Source organism: Callithrix jacchus, chromosome 15 (assembly GCF_049354715.1).
Source record: "Callithrix jacchus isolate 240 chromosome 15, calJac240_pri, whole genome shotgun sequence".
NCBI lineage: Eukaryota > Metazoa > Chordata > Mammalia > Primates > Cebidae > Callithrix > Callithrix jacchus.
In genome coordinates this window covers 33840400-33858796 of record NC_133516.1, presented here as the reverse complement: position 1 = coordinate 33858796, position 18397 = coordinate 33840400, and the positions used below count along the sequence as shown (strand labels likewise).

The window sequence follows — 18397 nt, the reverse complement described above, 5'->3', positions numbered from 1 at the left end:
GACTGAATGAATGAATAAATGAATGATTTTTAGGAGAAAATAACTTCTGTGTTGCTTTCTCCAGTATGCTTAGGCAATTATTTTTTAGACTCATATAGAATCTTTTGCATTTAACTCAACTTTTATCCCTTCAAATATTGTGTTAGGCACCTGACAGGTGCTAGGGTTCTGAGAAGAGAACCCAGGCCCTTTCCTCACATGCCTCAGCACCCTGCTCTACACTTGTGTTTGTGCCTGCCTCCCCTTAGGACACTGCAGATGTGTTCTTCAAGAAGATGGGCTGGTCTTATTCATCACTGCATCTTAGCCCCAGGACAGATAGTAGTGCTCAGTAGACATTTGTATGAAAGAAGACAGAATGAGCCTTGTAGCCTCAGATTTTTTACAGAATGTGCAAAGAATAGGCAGAGTAAATGCAAATCTATGATTTGATTTTGCTCCTTCAGTTTTATAATGCTTGAGAAAACATTCTGTTATGCTAACGATGTGAAGAATACAAAAACACAGGTCCAGTACTTTGTGCAGATGACGTGATATTAAAAGAGGACAGAAATAAAGCAAAACTACTTTGCTTTTCTTTACAGCAGAAGCAATAGCCATGAAAAGACGTTACCAGACAGTGGGGTTAACCCACAATGAGAACAGTTCCCTGTCAATTGGAGCTATGTAGCAATGCAAAGGGCTGCCTTGTCAGGGAACCTGTCCAAGCAGGGATGCTGGCAATGGTCACGACCACGGAAGACCAGAGGTTCTTCCTAAGGCCACAATTTTAAGATTGTATTGTTCGAAACAAATCCACATACAGTGCATCCGCTCAGCTCTTTTTGCATAAAACAGTTCAAAAAATTAATGCTTAGTAACTACCAAAAAAGATAATACTATTAGAATATCCTAATTTAATCAATGTTGCCACCAACATGGGCTTAGAAGGAGTTACAATATTTTAGCCAGTGGAAGGAAGGACTGACACTATGGGTAAAAAATCAGGCAGGGGAGGATGGACAGGAGCCATGCGCACATCATCCCTTCCTCCTTCTTCAAGATAAAATTATCAGGAATAAAGGCTTTCTGGGACAAAATCAAGGTGAGGAAAGAGAAATTATGTGGATCAAGATAGTTGTTCCTGAAAGCAGGCCAGTGTACTGTGATGTAGACATTTGTCCTGCACATTATATCACTGAGATTACTCACAAATAATTGCAGAAGTGGGCCTCTTATGCATGTAGAGTTTAGTACATTACCCGCATAGCTTCTTGAATGTGGTCCTGCCGAATCAGTTCTGCTGAGCAGTCCATATACCACTTCAAACAGCGGATGAGCTCCCTGGGAAAGAGAAAAGTTCCAGAAACCCCACTTTAATTCAAAAGTAATGCAGCTTGAAATGTCTGTAGCCCTGAATTAGGCAAATAGGAAGTAATATTCTGCTGATGAGCTACAAAGGAGTGATAGGTCCATTACAGCTTTGGAATATTCAGGTCACCTGAGACCAAACAACACTCTTTGCCCATAGGAGTTGCCACATTTTAATTAGCAACTAAAATCACTGGTGGCATGTGCTGGTAGTCCCAGCTCATCAGGAGGCTGAGTCAGGTGGATCAATTGAGTCCAGGAGATAAAGGCTGCAGTGAGCCATGATTGTGCCACTGCACTCCAGCCTGGGCAACAAAACAAGACCCTGTCTGAAGAAAAAAAGTTTTCCTAAAGACCTGAACTGGATGTATATTTTTGTCTTGTCTTAAATTGCTAGGGTTTCAGAACATCCAACACCAGATAGTTAATAGTAGACTCTGAATAAAAGTATGCAGTCCCAACCCCTGCTCTAGCCCATCTATCTTATTTCCTTAGGACTAAGTCATCTGAATGGAATGGGATTACTGGGTCAGAAGTAACATTTATATGGCAACCGAGCACAGAGGTCAGGAGTATAGGCCATGGTCACATCTGGGGCCTATCAATATCTAGTTTTATATCCGTGAATGAGTTATTTAATCCCTCTCTGTCTTGTTCTCTTCAATTAAAATACGGGGGAACAGTATATCTCAAAGTTATTGTAAATACTAATAGAATGATGCATATAAAGCACATAGAACATTTTGCTCTCCAAAGTGACATCAAAGTATCAGATTTCCAGTGACACCACAGACTTGCCACCACTGGGTTTTATTTATATTTTCAATAATTATGTAAATTCCATATAAGAAAATGGTGATTTCTGGTTGGGTGCAGTGGCTCACGCCTGTAATCCCAGCACTTTGGGAGGCTGAGGCAGGTGGATCATGAGGTCAGGAGTTCAAGATCAGTCTGGCCAACACAGTGAAACTCTGTCTCTACTAAAAATACAAAAAATTATCTGGGTGTGGTGGTGTGTGCCTGTAATCTCAGCTACTTAGGAAGCTGAGGCAGAAGAATCGCATGAACCTGGGTGGCAAAGGTTGTAGTAAACTGAGATTGCACCATTGCACTCCAGCCTGGGTAATGAGCAAAACTCCGTCTCAAAAAACAAAAACAAAAACAAAAACAAAAAACAGTGATTTCTTATTGCTTTAATGGTCTTATTTGTTTTTTCTTTTCTTTCTTTCTTTTTTTTTTTTTTTTTTTGAGACAGACACTTGCTCCATCGCCCAGGCTGGAGTGCAATGGTGCAATCTTGGTTCATTGTAACTTCCACCTCCAGGGTCCAATCAATTCTCGTGTCTCAGCCTCCCAAGCAGCTGGGATTACAGGAGTGCACCATCATGCTTGCCTGATTTTTGTATTTTTAGTAGAGACGGGGTTTCACCATATTGGCCATGCTGGTTTCGAACTTCTGGCTGCAAGGGATCCACCCACCTCAGCCTCCTCAAGTGCTGGGATTACAGGCATGAGCCACCATGCCTGGCTTGCTTTAATGGTCTTAGATAACCTGTGTTTCTCATATTTGTTTGCTAGTTATATAATCTCTTATGAATTGTCTTTCAATATTCTTCGACTTTTTTGTGGGTGCTATTTTAGCTATTCAAATGTTTCTCATGGAAAAAGCGAGACATTTTTAGCAGCTTTACCATCATTTCCTAGAAGTACAAGTATGGCAACTATGTAACAAACTATAGTTTGAAATATCAGCTGAAAGCCCATAGCTAACATCAAACAGAATGGTAAAAGACTGAAAGCTTTTCCTCTAAGATCAGAAACAGCACAAGAATGCTCACTTTTGGCACTTTTATTCAACATAGTACTGAAAGTCCTAACCAGTGAAATTAGGCAAGAAAAAGAAATAAAAGACATTTAAATAGAAAAGGAAGAAGTAAAATGGTCTGTTTTCAGATGACATAATCTTATATGTAGAAAATCCTAAAGAATCCCTCCAAAAGCCTGTTGGAACTAATAAATAAATTCAGTAAAGTTGCAGAACACAAAATCAACACAAAAAATTGAATGCATTTCTAATGCATTTTTACACACTAACAATGAACAATCTGAAATTAAGACAATTCCATTTACAATAGCATCAAAAAGAATAAAATATTTAGGATACATTTAACTAAGGAGACAAAAAAGACTTTTATACATGTTACTGAAAGAAATAAAAGATACCGATAAGGGGAAATACATCTTGTATTTATGAGTTAGAAGGCTTAATATTGTTATTAAAGATGTAAATGCTACCCAAAGTGATCTACAGATTCAATGCAATCCCTAACAAAATTCTAATGGCATTTTTTTGCAGAAAAGAAAATCCATCCTAAGATTAATATGGAATCACAAGTGAGCTGGAATAGCCAAAAACATCTTGAAAAAGAGGAATAAAATTGCAGGTCTCATACTTGCTGATTTCAAAACTTACCACAAAGCTACAGCAATCAAAACAATGTTGAATTAGTATAAAAACAGATTTATAAAACAATGGAATAAAATAGGCCAGAAATAAAGCCTCACATTTATGGTCAAGAGGCCAAGGTGCCATCCTCTTGACAAGAATGCCAAGACCATTCAGTGGGGAAAAGGCAGCTTCAATAAACAGAACTGGGCAATTAGATATCCACATGCAAAAGATAAGTGTCTGAAGTAGACACTTATCTTACACAATATAAAAAAATCAACTCAAAATGGATCAAAGACCTAAATATAAGGGCCAGAATAATAACACATTTAAAAGAAAAGATAGGAGAAAGCTTTGTGACATTAGGCAATGATTTCTTGAAAATGACACCAAAAGCATAGGCAACAACAAAAAGTAGATAAGGTAGACTACATCAAAATTTTAAAAACTTCTGTTCCTCAAAGGACACAATAAACAGAGTGAAAAGGCAACCCAGTGACTGGGAAAAATATTTATAAATCATATAACTGATAAAGGGTTAATATCCAGAATATATAAAGAACTTCTACAACTCAACAATAACCTCTTTTAAAAAAATGGGTGAAAGACTTCAATAGACATTTCTCCAAGGAAGATAATTAAGGAAACACAGATAGAAAACATAAAACAATAGCACTTTACACCCATTGGGGTGGCTATTTTAAAAAAAATAATGACAGAAAATAACCTGGCCCTCAATTGCTCTGGAGGAAAGGTGAGTTGAACTATTAAGAAGCAACTTGCTCTTACCAATGGCCTCTAGAACCCTGGCAGAAGGAGAGCCCTTGACCTGGCAGGGAGAGCTGCTCAGAGAAGTCATAGGGGTGGCAAGCCGGCTGATGTGGAGCCCAGGGGGTTTGGTGTGGGAGCGTCTGTAGTGGTGCACAGCCAGGGATGGCCATTCCCATGCTCCCATGGGAGACTTCAGTCCTAGGGGAATTGTTGATCCTGAACTCTGCAGGGTGGTCTTGCCCATCAGATGGGGCTGGTCTAACTTGAGCACCCCTTGGTCAGCTGGCCTCTCCTGGGGCCCGAGTGTGGCCATGCCCGTTTGCAAGGTCATGAGGCTTCAGGTGACCTGGGGGCCCCACACCATAGTTTCTACACAGATTGTGCTTGACTTGGGGAGAGCTCCACTGGGGCAACCCTATGCCATGCACCAGCCCACATGCTCCCTCCCCTTACTTCAGCTTTACCAGGACCCATGGCAACTCCCCACAATGCTTTACTGGCTTGTGTCTGCATTGGAAGGTTTTGCTTTCATTTTTTCATTAAAAAGGGCTAGGATGTGGGAGGGCAGGTGGCCCCCTGCTCCCACTGCCATTGCAGATGGGAGCCTTGGCAGTCACAGAGCCAGCCAGCCCTGCCCTGCCAGTGCCCCACCCTTACCCTGACACTGTGCAGAGAACAGCAGATCCTCCTCTATCCTGAGTGATCACTTCTGCTGGCAGGACACAGAGAAAGCACCCAGGCCTGTGCCCACCAGTGTCCCAACCCAGCACTAACACTATCTCCACTGTGACTGTACAAAAGTTACCAGCAGGGGCCATAGCCCTGCCCAGCTGTGTTGCCTCTGTCATGCTGGTGAACACCTGCAGGGAGGCAGGTTCCTGCCACCTGCTTGCACTCTGGCACAGCTACGGTACCCACTGCTACTGGCACATGTGAATGGGGACAGATCCTGCTGTCACTGCACTATGAAACCCTTTGGCTTACAGCACCCAGACAAAGTGGAGTGGCCAGCAGTCTGGGAGCATCTCCCGCTACCCAGTACAGTGGATTCCTAACCTTGAGGAGCCAGAGAACAAAGTTGGGGCCCAATACAAGTCCCCAAGTTGTGTTAGAATGCACAGTCCAGAAATTGGGAGCTGAGCACTGTCCCCTAAAATGTTCCAGAAATTAATCCAGTTGGCTGAATCCACCTTATATTACAATCAAACACTCAAGGCCATCAAATAGGATAAAGGGGAAAAAAACCCATCCAAAGGGCAGCAACATCAAACATTGAAGAGTAACAAGCCTGTAAAGATGAGAAAGAACGAGCACAAGAACGCTGACAACTCAAAAAGCCAGAGTGCCTCCTTTCCTCCAAATGACTGCATCACCTCTCCAGCAAGGATTCTAAACAGGGTCGAAAAGGCTGAAATGACAGAAATAGAATTCAGAATATGGATAGGAATGATGATCATTGAGCTACAGAAATATGCTGAAAGCGAGTCCAAGGAAGCTAAAAATCATGATAAACAATGCAGGAGCTGACAGACAAAATAGCTAGTATAGAAAAGAATGTAACTGACCTGATAGAGCTGAAAAACACTCTATAGAAATTTCAGAATGCAATTGCAAGTATTAACAGTAGAACAGACCAAGTTCAGGAAAGAATCTCAGAGCGTGAAGACTGGCCTTCTGAAATATGACACTCAGACAAGAACAGATAAAAAAGAATGAAAATAAATGAACAAAACCACTGAGGAATATGGGATTATGAAAAGAGACCAAATCTACAACTCACTGGTGTCCCTGGAAGAGACAGGGAGAAAGGAGCCAACTTACAAAACATATTTCAGGATATCATCCATGAAGACTTCCCCAGTCTAGCTAGAAAGGCCAACGTTTAAATTGAGGAAATGCAGAGAACCCCAGAAAAATACTTTGCAAGAAGATCATCTCCAAGACACATAATCATCAGATTCTCCAAGATCAAAATGAAAGAAAAAAATGTTAAAGGCCATTAGAGAGAAGGATCAGGTCACCTACAAAGGGAAGCCCATGAGACTAAAAGCATACCTCTCAGCAGAAACCCTACAAGCAAGAAGAGATTGGGGGCCAATATTCAACATTCTTAAAGAAAAGAAATTCCAACAAAGAATTTTTAAAATTAATTTATTTTACTTTAGGTGCATACGATATCTGGCATTTCTCCCCATGTTATCCCTCCCCACCCTCCACTCCCTCCCTACCCCTGCTGTCTCTCCCCTACCCCCCCAACTGCCCCCAGTGTGTGACACTCCTCTCCTTGAGTCCACGTGTTCTCATTGTTCAACACCCACCTATGAGTGAGAACATGTGGTGTTTGGGTTTCTGTTCTTATGTCAGTTTGCTGAGAATTATGGTTTCCAGATTCATCCAAGTCCCTACAAAGGACACGAACCAATTGTTTTTTATGGCTGCGTAGTATTCCATGGTGTATATGTGCCACATTTTCTTTGTACAGTCTATCATTGATGGGCATTTGGGTTGATTCCAGGTCTTTGCCATTGTACACAGGGCTGCAATGAACATATGTGTGCATGTGTCTTTATATTAGAATGATTTATAGTTCTTTGGGTATATACCCAGTAGTTGAATTGCTGGGTCAAATGGCATTTCTATTTCTAGGTCCTTGAGAAATTGCCACACTGTCTTCCACAATGGTTGAACTAATTTACACTCCCACCAACTGTGTAACAGTGTTCCTATTTCTTCACATCCTCTCATCCTCTCCAGCATCTGCTGTCTCCAGATTTTTTTTTTTTTTTGAGACAGAGTTTCACTCTTGTTATGCAGGCTGGAGTGCAATGGCTCAATCTTGGCTTACCACAACCTCTGCCTCCTGGGTTCAGGCAATTCTCCTGCCTCAGCCTCCTGAATAGCTGGGATTACAGGCATGTGCCACTATGCCCAGCTAATTTTTTTGTATTTTTAGTAGAGACGGGGTTTCATCATGTTGACCAGGATGGTCTCGTTCTCTTGACCTCGTGATCCACCCGCCTTGGCCTCCCAAAGTGCTGGGATTACAGGCTTGAGCCACCGCACCCGGCTGTCTCCAGATTTTTTAATGATCGCCATTCTAACTGGCATGAGATGATATCTCAGTGTGGTTTTGATTTGCATTTCTCTGATGACCAGTGATGATGAGCATTTTTTCATGTTTGTTGGCCTCATATATGTCCTCTTTTGAAAAGTGTCTGTTCATATCCTTCGCTCACTTTTGAAGGTTTTTTTTTTTTTCCTTGTAAATCTGTTTTAGTTCTTTGTAGATTCTGGATATTAGCCCTTTGTAAGATCAGTAGATTGCAAATTTTTTTCCCATTCTGTTGGTTGCTGATTTATTCTAATGATGGTGTCTTTTGCTGTACAGAAGCTCTGGAGTTTAATTAGATCCCATTTGTCTATCTTGGCTTTTATTGCCATTGCTTTTGGTGTTTTAGTCATGAAGTCCTTGCCTATGCCTATGTCCTGGATGGTTTTGCCTATGTTTTCTTCTAGTGTTTTTATGGTGTTAGGTGTTATGTTTAAATTTTTGATGTATCTGGAGTTAATTTTAGTGTAAGGTGACAGGTAGGGGTCCAGTTTCTGCTGTCTGCACATTGCTAGCCAGTTTTCCTAACACCATTTATTAAACATGGAGTCCTTACCTCACTGCTTGTTTTTGCTGGGCTTGTCAAAGATCAGATGGTTGTAGATGTGTGGTGTTTCTTCTGGGGTCTCTGTTCTGTTCCATTGGTCTATGTATCTGTTTTGGTACCAGTACCATGCTGTTTTGATTACTGTAGCCTTGTAGTATAGTTTGAAGTCCAGCAGTGTGATGCCTCCAGCTTTGTTCTTTTTGCTTAGGATTTTCTTGGCTATGCAGGGTCTTTTGTGATTCCATATGAAGTTTAAAGTGGTTTTTTCCAGTTCTGTGAAGAAGGTCATAGGTAGATTTATGGGGATAGCATTGAATCCATACGTTACTTTGGGCAGTATGGCCATTTTCACGATATTAATTCTTCCTATCCTTAAGCATGGAATTTTTTCCATCTGTTTGTGTCCACTCTTGTTTCATTGAGCAGTGGTTTGCAGTTCTCCTTGAAGAGGTCCTTTACATCCTTTGCTAGTTGTATTCCTAGGTATTTTATTCTCTTTGTAGCAATTGTGAATGGAAGTTAATTCTTGATTTGACCCTCTGTTTGTCTATTATTGGTATATAGGTATATGTGCTTATGATTTCTGCACATTGATTTTGTATCTTGAGACTTTGCTGAAGTTGCTTATCAGTTTGAGAAGATATTGGGCTGAGACAATGGGGTCTTCTAGATATACAATCATGTCATCTGCAAATAGAGACAGTTTGACTTCCTCCTTTCCTAACTGAATACCTTTTATTTCTTTTTCTTGCCTGATTGCTCTGGCTAGAATTTCCAATACTATGTTGAATAGGAGTGGTGAGAGAGGGCATCCTAGTCTAGTTCCTGATTTCAAAGGGAATTCTTCCAGCTTTTGCCATTCAGTATGATATTGGCTGCAGGTCTGTCATATATATAGCTTTTATCATTTTATGATATGTCTGCCAATACCTAGTTTATTGAGAGCTTTTAGCATGAAGGGCTGTTGAATTATATCGAGGGCCTTCTCTGCATCTATTGAGATAATCATGTGGTTTTTGTCTTTGGTTCTGTTTATGTGATGGATTACATTTATGGATTTGCATATGTTGAACCAGCCTTGCATTGCCAGGATGAAGCCTATTTGGTCGTGATGAATAAGCTTCTTGATATGCTGTTGCAATCTGTTTGCCAGTATTTTATTGAAGATTTTTGCGTTGATGTTCATCATGGATATTGGCCTGAAGTTTTCTTTTTTTAGTTGAGACTCTGCCTGGTTTTGGTATCAGGATGATGTTGGTCTCATAAAATGAGTTAGGGAGGATTCCCTCCTTTTTTATTGTCTGATACAGCTTCAGAAGGAATGGAACCAGCTCCTCTTTGTACGTCTGGTAGAATTCGGCTGTGAACCCGTCTGGACCTGGACTTTTTTTGGTTGGTAGGCTATTGATTGCTGCCTCTACTTCAGCCCTTGTTATTGGTGTATTTAGGGTTTCAACTTCCTCCTGGTTTAGTCTTGGTAGAGTATAAGTGTCTAGGAATTTATCCATTTCTTCTTGGTTTACTGGTTTATGTGAGTAGAGCTGTTTGTAGTAATCTCTGACAGTAGTTGGTATTTCTGTGGGATCAGTGGTGACATTCCCTTTATTGTTTTTTATTGCATCTATTTGATTCTTCTTCCTTTTCTTTTTTATTAATCTGCCTAGTGGTCTATATTGTTGATCTTTTCAAAAAACCAGCTCTTGGATTTATTGATATGTTGAAGGATTTTTTTGTGTCTCTATCTCCTTCAGTTCTGCTCTGATCGTAGTTATTTCTTGTCTTCTGCTAGGTTTTGAGTTTTTTTGATCTTGCTCCTCTAGCTCTTTCAATTTTGATGATAGGGTGTCGATTTTAGATCCTTCCTCTCTTCCCTGGCAGGCCTTTATTGCTATAATTTTCCCTCTTGACACACTTTAAAGGTGTCCCAGAGATCCTGGTAAGTTGTGTCTTCATTCTGGTTGGTTTGAAAGAACATCTTTATTTCTGCCTTCATTTCATTGTTTATCCAGTTGACATGCAGAAGCAAGTTGTTCAGTTTCCAAGTGGTTGTGTGGGTTTCAGTGTGTTTCTTGATCCTGAGTTCTAGTCTGATTGTGCTGTGGTCTGATAGACTGTTATGATTTCTGTTCTTTCACATTTGCTGAGGAGTGATTTGCTTTCAATGATGTGGTCATTTTAGAGTAAGTGCAATGTGGTGCCAAGAAAAATGTATATTCTGTAGATTTGGGGTGGAGCATTCTGTATATGTCTATTAGGTCTGCTTGTTCCAGCTCTGCATTCAAGTCCTGAATGTCCTTGTTAATTTTCTGTCTTGTTGATCTGTCTAATATTGACAGTGGAGTGTTGAAGTCTCCCACTATTATTGTGTGAGAGTCTAAATCTCGTTTTAGGTCGTTAAGAACTTGCTTTATGTATCTGGGTGCTCCTGTGTTGGTGGCGTATATATTTAAGATAGTTAGCTCTTCCTGTTGGATTGATACTTTTACCATTATGTAGTGTCCTTCTTTGTCTCTTTTGATCTTTGTTGAAGTCCATTTTATCTGAGACTAGGATTGCAACCCCTGCTTTTTTTTGTTCTCCATTTGCTTGGTAAATCTTCTTCCATCCCTTTATTTTGAGTCTATGTGTGTCTCTGTATGTGAGAGGGGTTTCCTGAATACAGCACATTGATGGGTTCTGACTTTTTATACAGTTTGCCAGTCTGTGCCTTTTGATTGGGGCGTTTAAGCCACTTACATTCCATGTTAATACTGTTTTGTGTGAATTTGATCCTGCCATTTTGTTACTGGCTGGTTTTCTTTCCCATTAGTTGACTCATTTTCTTCACTGCAGTTTTGGTCTTTGCCAACTGGTTTGGTTTTGCAGTATCTGGTATTTGTTCCTTTCCATGTTTAGTGTTTTGCAGGTCTGGTGGTGACAAAATATCTCAATAATAGCTTGTCCGTAAAGGATTTTATTTCTCCTTCACTTATGAAGCTTAGTTTGGCTAAATATGAGATTCTGGGTTGAAAGTTCTTTTCTTTAAGGATGTTGAATATTGGACCCCACTCTCTTCTGGCTTGTAGGGCCTCTGCTGAGAGATCTGCTCTGGGTCTGATTGGCTTCCCTCTGTGGGTGACCTGACCTTTCTCTCTGACTGCCCTTAGCATTTTTTTTCCTTCATTTTGACCCTGGTGAATCTGATGATTATGTGCCTTGGGGTTGGTCTTCTTGTGGAAAATCTTTGTGGAGTTCTCTGTATTTCCTGAATTTGAAATTTGGACTGCCTTGCTAGGCTTGGGAAGTTCTCCTGGATAATACCCTGGAGCGTGTTTTCCAGCTTGGATTCATTCTCTCCATCATATTTGGGTACACTGATCAAGTGCAGATTAGGTCTTTTCACATAATCCCATATTTCTTGGAGTCTTTGTTCATTTCTTTTCACTGTTTTTTCTCTTGTCTTGCCTTCTTTTTATTTCATTGAGTTGATCTTCAATCTCTGATATCCTTTCTTCTGGTTGATCGATTCAGCTATTGAAACTTGTTTTTGCTTCATATAGTTCTCATGCTGTTTTTCAACTCCATCAAGTTGTTTATGTGCTTCTCTAAGCTGGTTATTCTAGTTAGAATTTTGTCTAACCTTTTTTCAAGGTTTTTGGTTTTTTTTTGCTTTGAGTTAGAACGTGTTCCTTTAGCTCAGAAAAGTTTGTTATTATCCACCTTCTGAAGCCTGTTTCTGTCCATTCGTTGCACTCCTCAGTCAAGTTGTGATCCTGTGTTGTTGAGGAGTTGTGATCCCTTGAAGGAGAATAGGTGGTCTGGTCTTTGATGGTTTCATCTTTTTTTTTTTTTTTTTTGATGGTTTCATCTTTTTTTGCACTGTTTCTTTTCCCATCTTTGTGGATTTACCTGGCTGTGGTGTCAGGGAGTTACCTGATGAGGTCGCTTGTCCGCCTGTGGAGGCCCTACTGGGTTTCTAGGGACTCCTTCAGGTTACTAGGGAAACTTTTTTCTTTATACTCAGAGATTAGGCCCGCCTCTTCTGCTGACCTGTAGGCACTGCTGGGTTGTCATGAAGGCTGTCCCGTTGCTACATAGGCTTCCCATGTTTTTTATTAAAACATGTAGCCCAGTCCCACCCCTCTAGTAGTAGGTTGTGCCCTTCCTCCACTGGGCTGGATCATTCTGGGTCCATCTCAGACTGTGGCACAGGCTATGCAACCCACTAGAGTCAGAGCTTCAGCCCTCTGGGGTTTATGGGGGAGGGTAGGGATCCGCCCAACCACACCCTGCCATCTCCCCCTTTCAGCTTCTTCTCTCTCTGATCATGGGCTAGGGGCCTGCCCAGCTGCTCCTGCTTACAGCTCCCTCTCTCTCCGGGTCGGGGGGAGAGGGTAATAGCTCAGTCTGCAGGCTCTTATTCAACTCAGTGCTTGTAATTCCTGGTGCTTGACTGGCGAAGATCCCCTGTTCTGTGTATTGCTGAGGCTTTGGGGGAAGCGCTGTATCTGGACCAGAGTGCCAGAGGGGGAGCCTCCAACTCACCGGTCAGATGCACTTTCTGAATGAAGCAGCACCCCTCCCTGCCTTGGTCTGCCCTGAGTAGGCTTTGCTCACGATCGGACCAGACCCATTGAAATGCACCTGGTACCTTGGTTGGAGCTAGGAGATCTCTGAATTTCTGCATCTCTCTCGCTGAGTGTTGTATGCTGCAGTTGTGTCTAATTGGCCATCTTGTATCTCTATATCCCAACAAAGAATTTAATATCCAGCCAAACTAAGCTTCATAAGCAAAAGAGAAATAAGACCCTTTAAGAAAACCAAATGCTGAAAGAATCTGTTACCACGAGACCTGCCTTATGAGAGCTCCTGAAGGAAGCACTAAATACAGAAAGAAAAGACCATTCCCAGCCATGACAAAAACACACAAGTACACAGACCAATGACATTATAAAGCAATTACATAAACAAGTGTGCAAAATAACCAGCTAACAGCATGATAAAGGATCAAATCAACACATATCAATACTAACTTTGTAAATGGGCAAAAATTCAAAATTAAAAGGCACAGAGTGGCAAGCTGGATAAAAAACCAAGACCCATTGGTATGCTGTCTTCAAAGAGACCCATCTCACATGCAGTGACACATATAGGCTCAAAATAAAGGGATGGAGAAAAATCTACCAAGCAAACGGAAAATGGAAAAAAAGTAGGGCTTGCAATCCTGATTTCAGACAAAACAGATTTCAAACCAAAAAAGATTAAAAAAGACAAAGGGCATTACAGTATACATGCACCCAACACAGAAACACCCAGATTCATAAAGCAAATTCTCATAGACTTTCAAAGAGACTTAGACCCCTACACAACAATAGAGGGAGACTTCAACACCAACACTGACAGTATTAGACAAATCATCAAGGCAGAAAATTAACAAAGATATTCAGGACCTGAACTCAGCACTAGATCAAATGGACCTGATAGACATCTACAGAACTCTCCATTCAAAAGCAACAGAATATACATTTGTCTCATTGCCACATGCCACACAGTCTAAAACTGACCACACAATTGGGACAGAAAACACTCCTCATCAAAATAACTGAAATCATACTCTCTCAGACCAGAGCACAATCAAATTAGAAATCAAGACTAAGAAATTCACTCAAAACCATAAAATTACATGGAGATGGAATAACCTGCTCCTGAATAACTTCTGAATAAATAATGAAATTAAGGCAGGGCAGAAATCAACAAGTTCTTTGAAACTAATGAAAATAAAAATACAACAAACCAGAATCTCTGGGACGCAGGTAAGGCAGTGTTAAGAGGGAAATTTATAGCACTAAATGCCAAATCAAAAAGTTTGAAAGATCTCAATTTAACAACCTAATATCACAACCAAAAGAACTAGAAAATGAAGAGCAAACCAATTCCCAAAGTAGCAGAAGACATAAAATAACCAAAATCAGAATTGAACCAAAGGAGACTGAGACACACACACACAAAAACATTTAAAATATCAATAAATCCAGGAGGGTTTTGTGAAAAAATTAACAAAATAGATAGACTGCTAGCTAGACTAATAAAGAATAAAAAGAGAAGATTCTAATAAATACAATCAGAAATGAAAGGGGGATACTCCCTTTGACCCCACAGGGATACAAATAACCATCAGAGAATATTATGAACACCTTTATGCATATAAACTAGAAAATCTAGAATAAATAAATAAATTCATGGATACAAACACCCTCCCAAATGGGAACTCAGAAGAAATATAATCCCTGAACAGACCAGTTATAAGCTCTGAATTTGAGTCAGTAACAGCCTACCAAAAAAAAAAAAAAAAAAAAAGCCCAGGACCAGACAGATTCACACCCGAATTGTACCAAACACACAAAGAAATGAGGCCAGCATCATTCTGATACCAAAACCTGGCACAGATACAACAACAACCAACAACAACACAAAGCTTCAGGCCAATATCCTTGATGAACATTGATGCAAAAATCCTCAACAAAATACTGGTAAACCAAATCCAGCAGCACATCAAAAAGCTTTTCCACCACAATCAAGTAGGCTTTATCACCCAGCTGTGGTGGCTTTCGCCTGTAATCCCAGCACTTTGGGAAGCTGAGGCGGGTGGATCACTTGATGTCAACAGGTCGAGACCAGCCTGGCAAACATGGTGAAACCCCTCCGTCTCTACTAAAAATACAAAAATTAGCCAGGCCTGTAGTCCCAGCTACTCGGGAGGCTGAGGCAGAAGAATCCTTTCGAACCAGGAGGCAGAGGTTGCAGAGTGCCAAGATTGTGCCACTCCACTCCAGCCTGATTCTATAGCTAGAAAACCCCACAGTCTCAGCCCAAAAGCTCCTTAATCTGATAAACAACTTCAGCAAAGTCTCAGGATACAAAATTAACATGCAAAAATCACCAACATTCCTATATACCAACAACACTCAAGCCAAGAGCCAAATCAGGAATGCAATCCCATTCACAATTGCCCCTCTCCCCTCAACACACAATACCTAGGAATACAGCTAACCAGAAGGTGAAAGAGCTCCACAAGGAGAACTACAAAACACTGTTCAAAGAAATCAGAGATGACACAAATGGTAAAACATCCCACACTCATTGATAGAAAGATTCAATATCTTTAAAGTTGCCATCCTGCCCAAAGCAATTTATATATTCAAATGCTGTTCCTATTAAAATACCAATGACATTCTTCACATAACTGGAAAAAAACTATTTTAAAATTCATATGGAACCAAAAAGGAGCCTGAATAGCCAAGGCAATCCTAAGCAAAAAGAACAAAGATAGAGGCATCACCCTACCTGACTTCAAGCTATACTACAAAGCTACAGTAACCAAAACAGCATGGTGCTGGTACAAAAACAGACACATAGACAAGCAGAACAGAATAGAAAGCCTAGAAATAAGGCTGCATACCTACAACTATCTGATCTTCAACAAAGCTGACAAAAACAAGCAATGGAGAAAGGACTCCTTATTCAATAAATGGTGCTGGAATAACTGGCTAGCCACATACTGAACATTGAAACTGGACCTCTTCCTTATGTCACATACAAAAATCAACTCAAGGTGGATTGAAGACTTAAACATGAAACCCAAAACTATAAAATCCTGGCAGACAACCTAGGCAATACCATTCTGGATGTAGGAATGGGCAAAAGTTTCGTAACAAAGACACCAAAAGTAATTGCGACAAAAGCAAACATTGACAAATCAAATCTAATTAAGCTAAAGAGCTTCTGCATAGCAAAAGAAACTGTCAACGGAGTAAGCAGACAACCTATAGAATTGGAGAACATTTTTGCAAATTACACATCTGACAAAGCAACTAAAAGGTACTTAAATTTATTTTTAAAAAAACTCAAATGTGGGAGGACTCAAGATGGTGCTGTGAGAACAACCCAGGATTGAAGCTCTTGGTGAATGCGTGGAGAGGTGAGTCAGGGCCGCATTTCCAGACTGATCTTTGTTGCCCACAGAACGGGGAAATTCCCAGGTATAAAGGAGACGCGGGACGCCAGGCAGAGGTTTTGGCTGGTGCAGCCAGCAGCCGGGGTGGTGGCGGCTGGCCCTACACAGTGCTCCGCACAGGGCACGCTTGTCTGGATGCCCTGTTGAACCGGCAACCTGAGACTTGAGAGGGCTGAACTTGAGACTGAATGGGACTTGGACAGTGGGCCAGCCCAGGGGATTGCAGGGACACAGCGTTTGGGGTACTGCAGTAGGACAGACAAAACGGCGATTCCAAACGCTCCTGGTGGAGACGGTCCCTGAAAGCGCAGCTCCGTGGGGGGGGGCGTCCACCATTACCGAGGCAATCCGCCCCTACTGAGATACACGCCCATTGTGACGCAGCCTGCCATTGCCGAGGCAACCTGATACAACAGACAGACTCCGCCGCAGGGCGTAGCCCATGGCAGCAGGGTGGAGACCGCAGCAAAAGGGCAGAGCCTGCAGCAACAGGACGAACCTCACACCAGCAGGGCGGAGCCTCGGCAGGCAAATAGTGACTAGACTGCCTCCTAGCTGGGCAGGACAGTGCAACGGACATTCAAAAATAAAGCCCCAAACCCCGCAGACAGAGCATCTGAGAAAAAAAGGGTTTTTTTATGAGTTCTGTTGCAGCAGAATTAAACATAGCAGCCTAACAGCCCTGAATGAACAACAGAGCTCACAGCTCAGCACTTGAGCTCCTATAAAGTACAGACTGTCTCCTCAAGCAGCTCCCTGACCCTTCTATATCCAAAAGACTGACATTTGGCAGGCATCATCCTGGGACAAAGATAGCAGAAAAAGAAACTGGTAGCATCCCTCACTGTTCCGCAGCTGCTATAGGTACACCCCAGACAAGCAGGGCCTGGAGTGGACCTCAGCAGTCATAGAGCGAAGGAGCTAGACTGGTAGAAGGAAAACCAAGTAACAAAAATACTTCATCATCAACAACCTGGGTGTCCACTCAGAGACCCAATCGAAAAGTCAGCAACTACACAGACGACAGGTGGATAAATCCACAAAGATGGGAAGAAACCAGCGCAAAAAGGAGGAAAACACCCGAAACCAGAACACCTCGCCTCCTAGAAAGGACCAAAACTCCTCACCAGCAAGGGAACAAAGCTGGACAAAGAATGACTGTGATGAAATGACGGAATTAGACTTCAGAAGGTGGATAATGAGAAACTTTTGTGAGCTAAAAGAACATGTATTAAATCAATGCAAAGAAACTAAGAACCTTGAAAAAAGATTCGAGGACATAATAATAAGAATGGATAACTTAGAGAGGAATATGAATGAATTAAAGGAGCTGAAAAACACAATACGAGAACTTCGCGAAGCATGCACAAGTTTCAATAGCCGAACTGACCAAGCAGAAGAAAGAATATCTGAAGTCGAAGATCAACACAATGAAATAAAATGAGAAACCAATATCAGAGAAAAAAGCACAAAAAGGAATGAACAAAGTCTGCAAGAAATGTGGGACTATGTGAAGAGACCTAACCTACGTCTGATAGGCGTACCAGAATGTGACGAAGAGAATGAATCCAAGCTGGAAAATACTCTTCAGGACATTATCCAGGAAAATTTCCCCCACCTAGCAAGACAGGCAAACATTCAAATGCAGGAAATACAGAGAACACCACAAAGATATTCCGCAAGAAGAGCAACCCCAAGGCACATAATCATCATATTCAACAAGGTTGAAATAAAGGAGAAAATTCTAAAGGCAGCCAGAGAGAAAGGTCGGGTCACCCACAAAGGGAAGCCCACCAGGTTCACAGCAGATCTCTCGGCAGAAATACTACAAGCCAGAAGAGAGTGGGGGACAATATTCAACATTCTTAAAGAAAAGAACTTTCAACCCAGAATTTCATATCCAGCCAAACTGAGATTCAGAAGTGAAGGAAAAATAAAATCCTTTGCAAACAAGCAAGTACTCAGAGATTTTGTCACCACCAGGCCTGCTTTACAAGAGCTCCTGAAAGAGGCACTACACATAGAAAGGACCAACCAGTACCAGCCATTCCAAAATCACACTAAATGCTAAAGAGCATCAACATAATGAAGAATCTACAACAACTAATGGGCAAAACAGTCAGCGAGCATCAAAATGGCAGTATCAAATTCACACATAACAATATTAACCCTAAATGT

The 18397-nt window shown here is 41.3% G+C and overlaps 1 protein-coding gene across 37 annotated transcripts in view; it reads right to left on the bottom strand.

Annotated features, from left to right (window-relative positions):
* DOCK3 (dedicator of cytokinesis 3) overlaps nt 1-18397 on the bottom strand; it is a 718052-nt gene that overhangs the window by 102506 nt on the left and 597149 nt on the right. For all 37 annotated transcript variants that reach the window (XM_035275648.3, XM_035275652.3, XM_035275649.3 and 34 more), the window contains one exon: nt 1242-1323. In XM_035275648.3, the coding sequence (XP_035131539.2) occupies nt 1242-1323 (82 nt within the window). The remainder of the gene's footprint in view (nt 1-1241; nt 1324-18397) is intronic.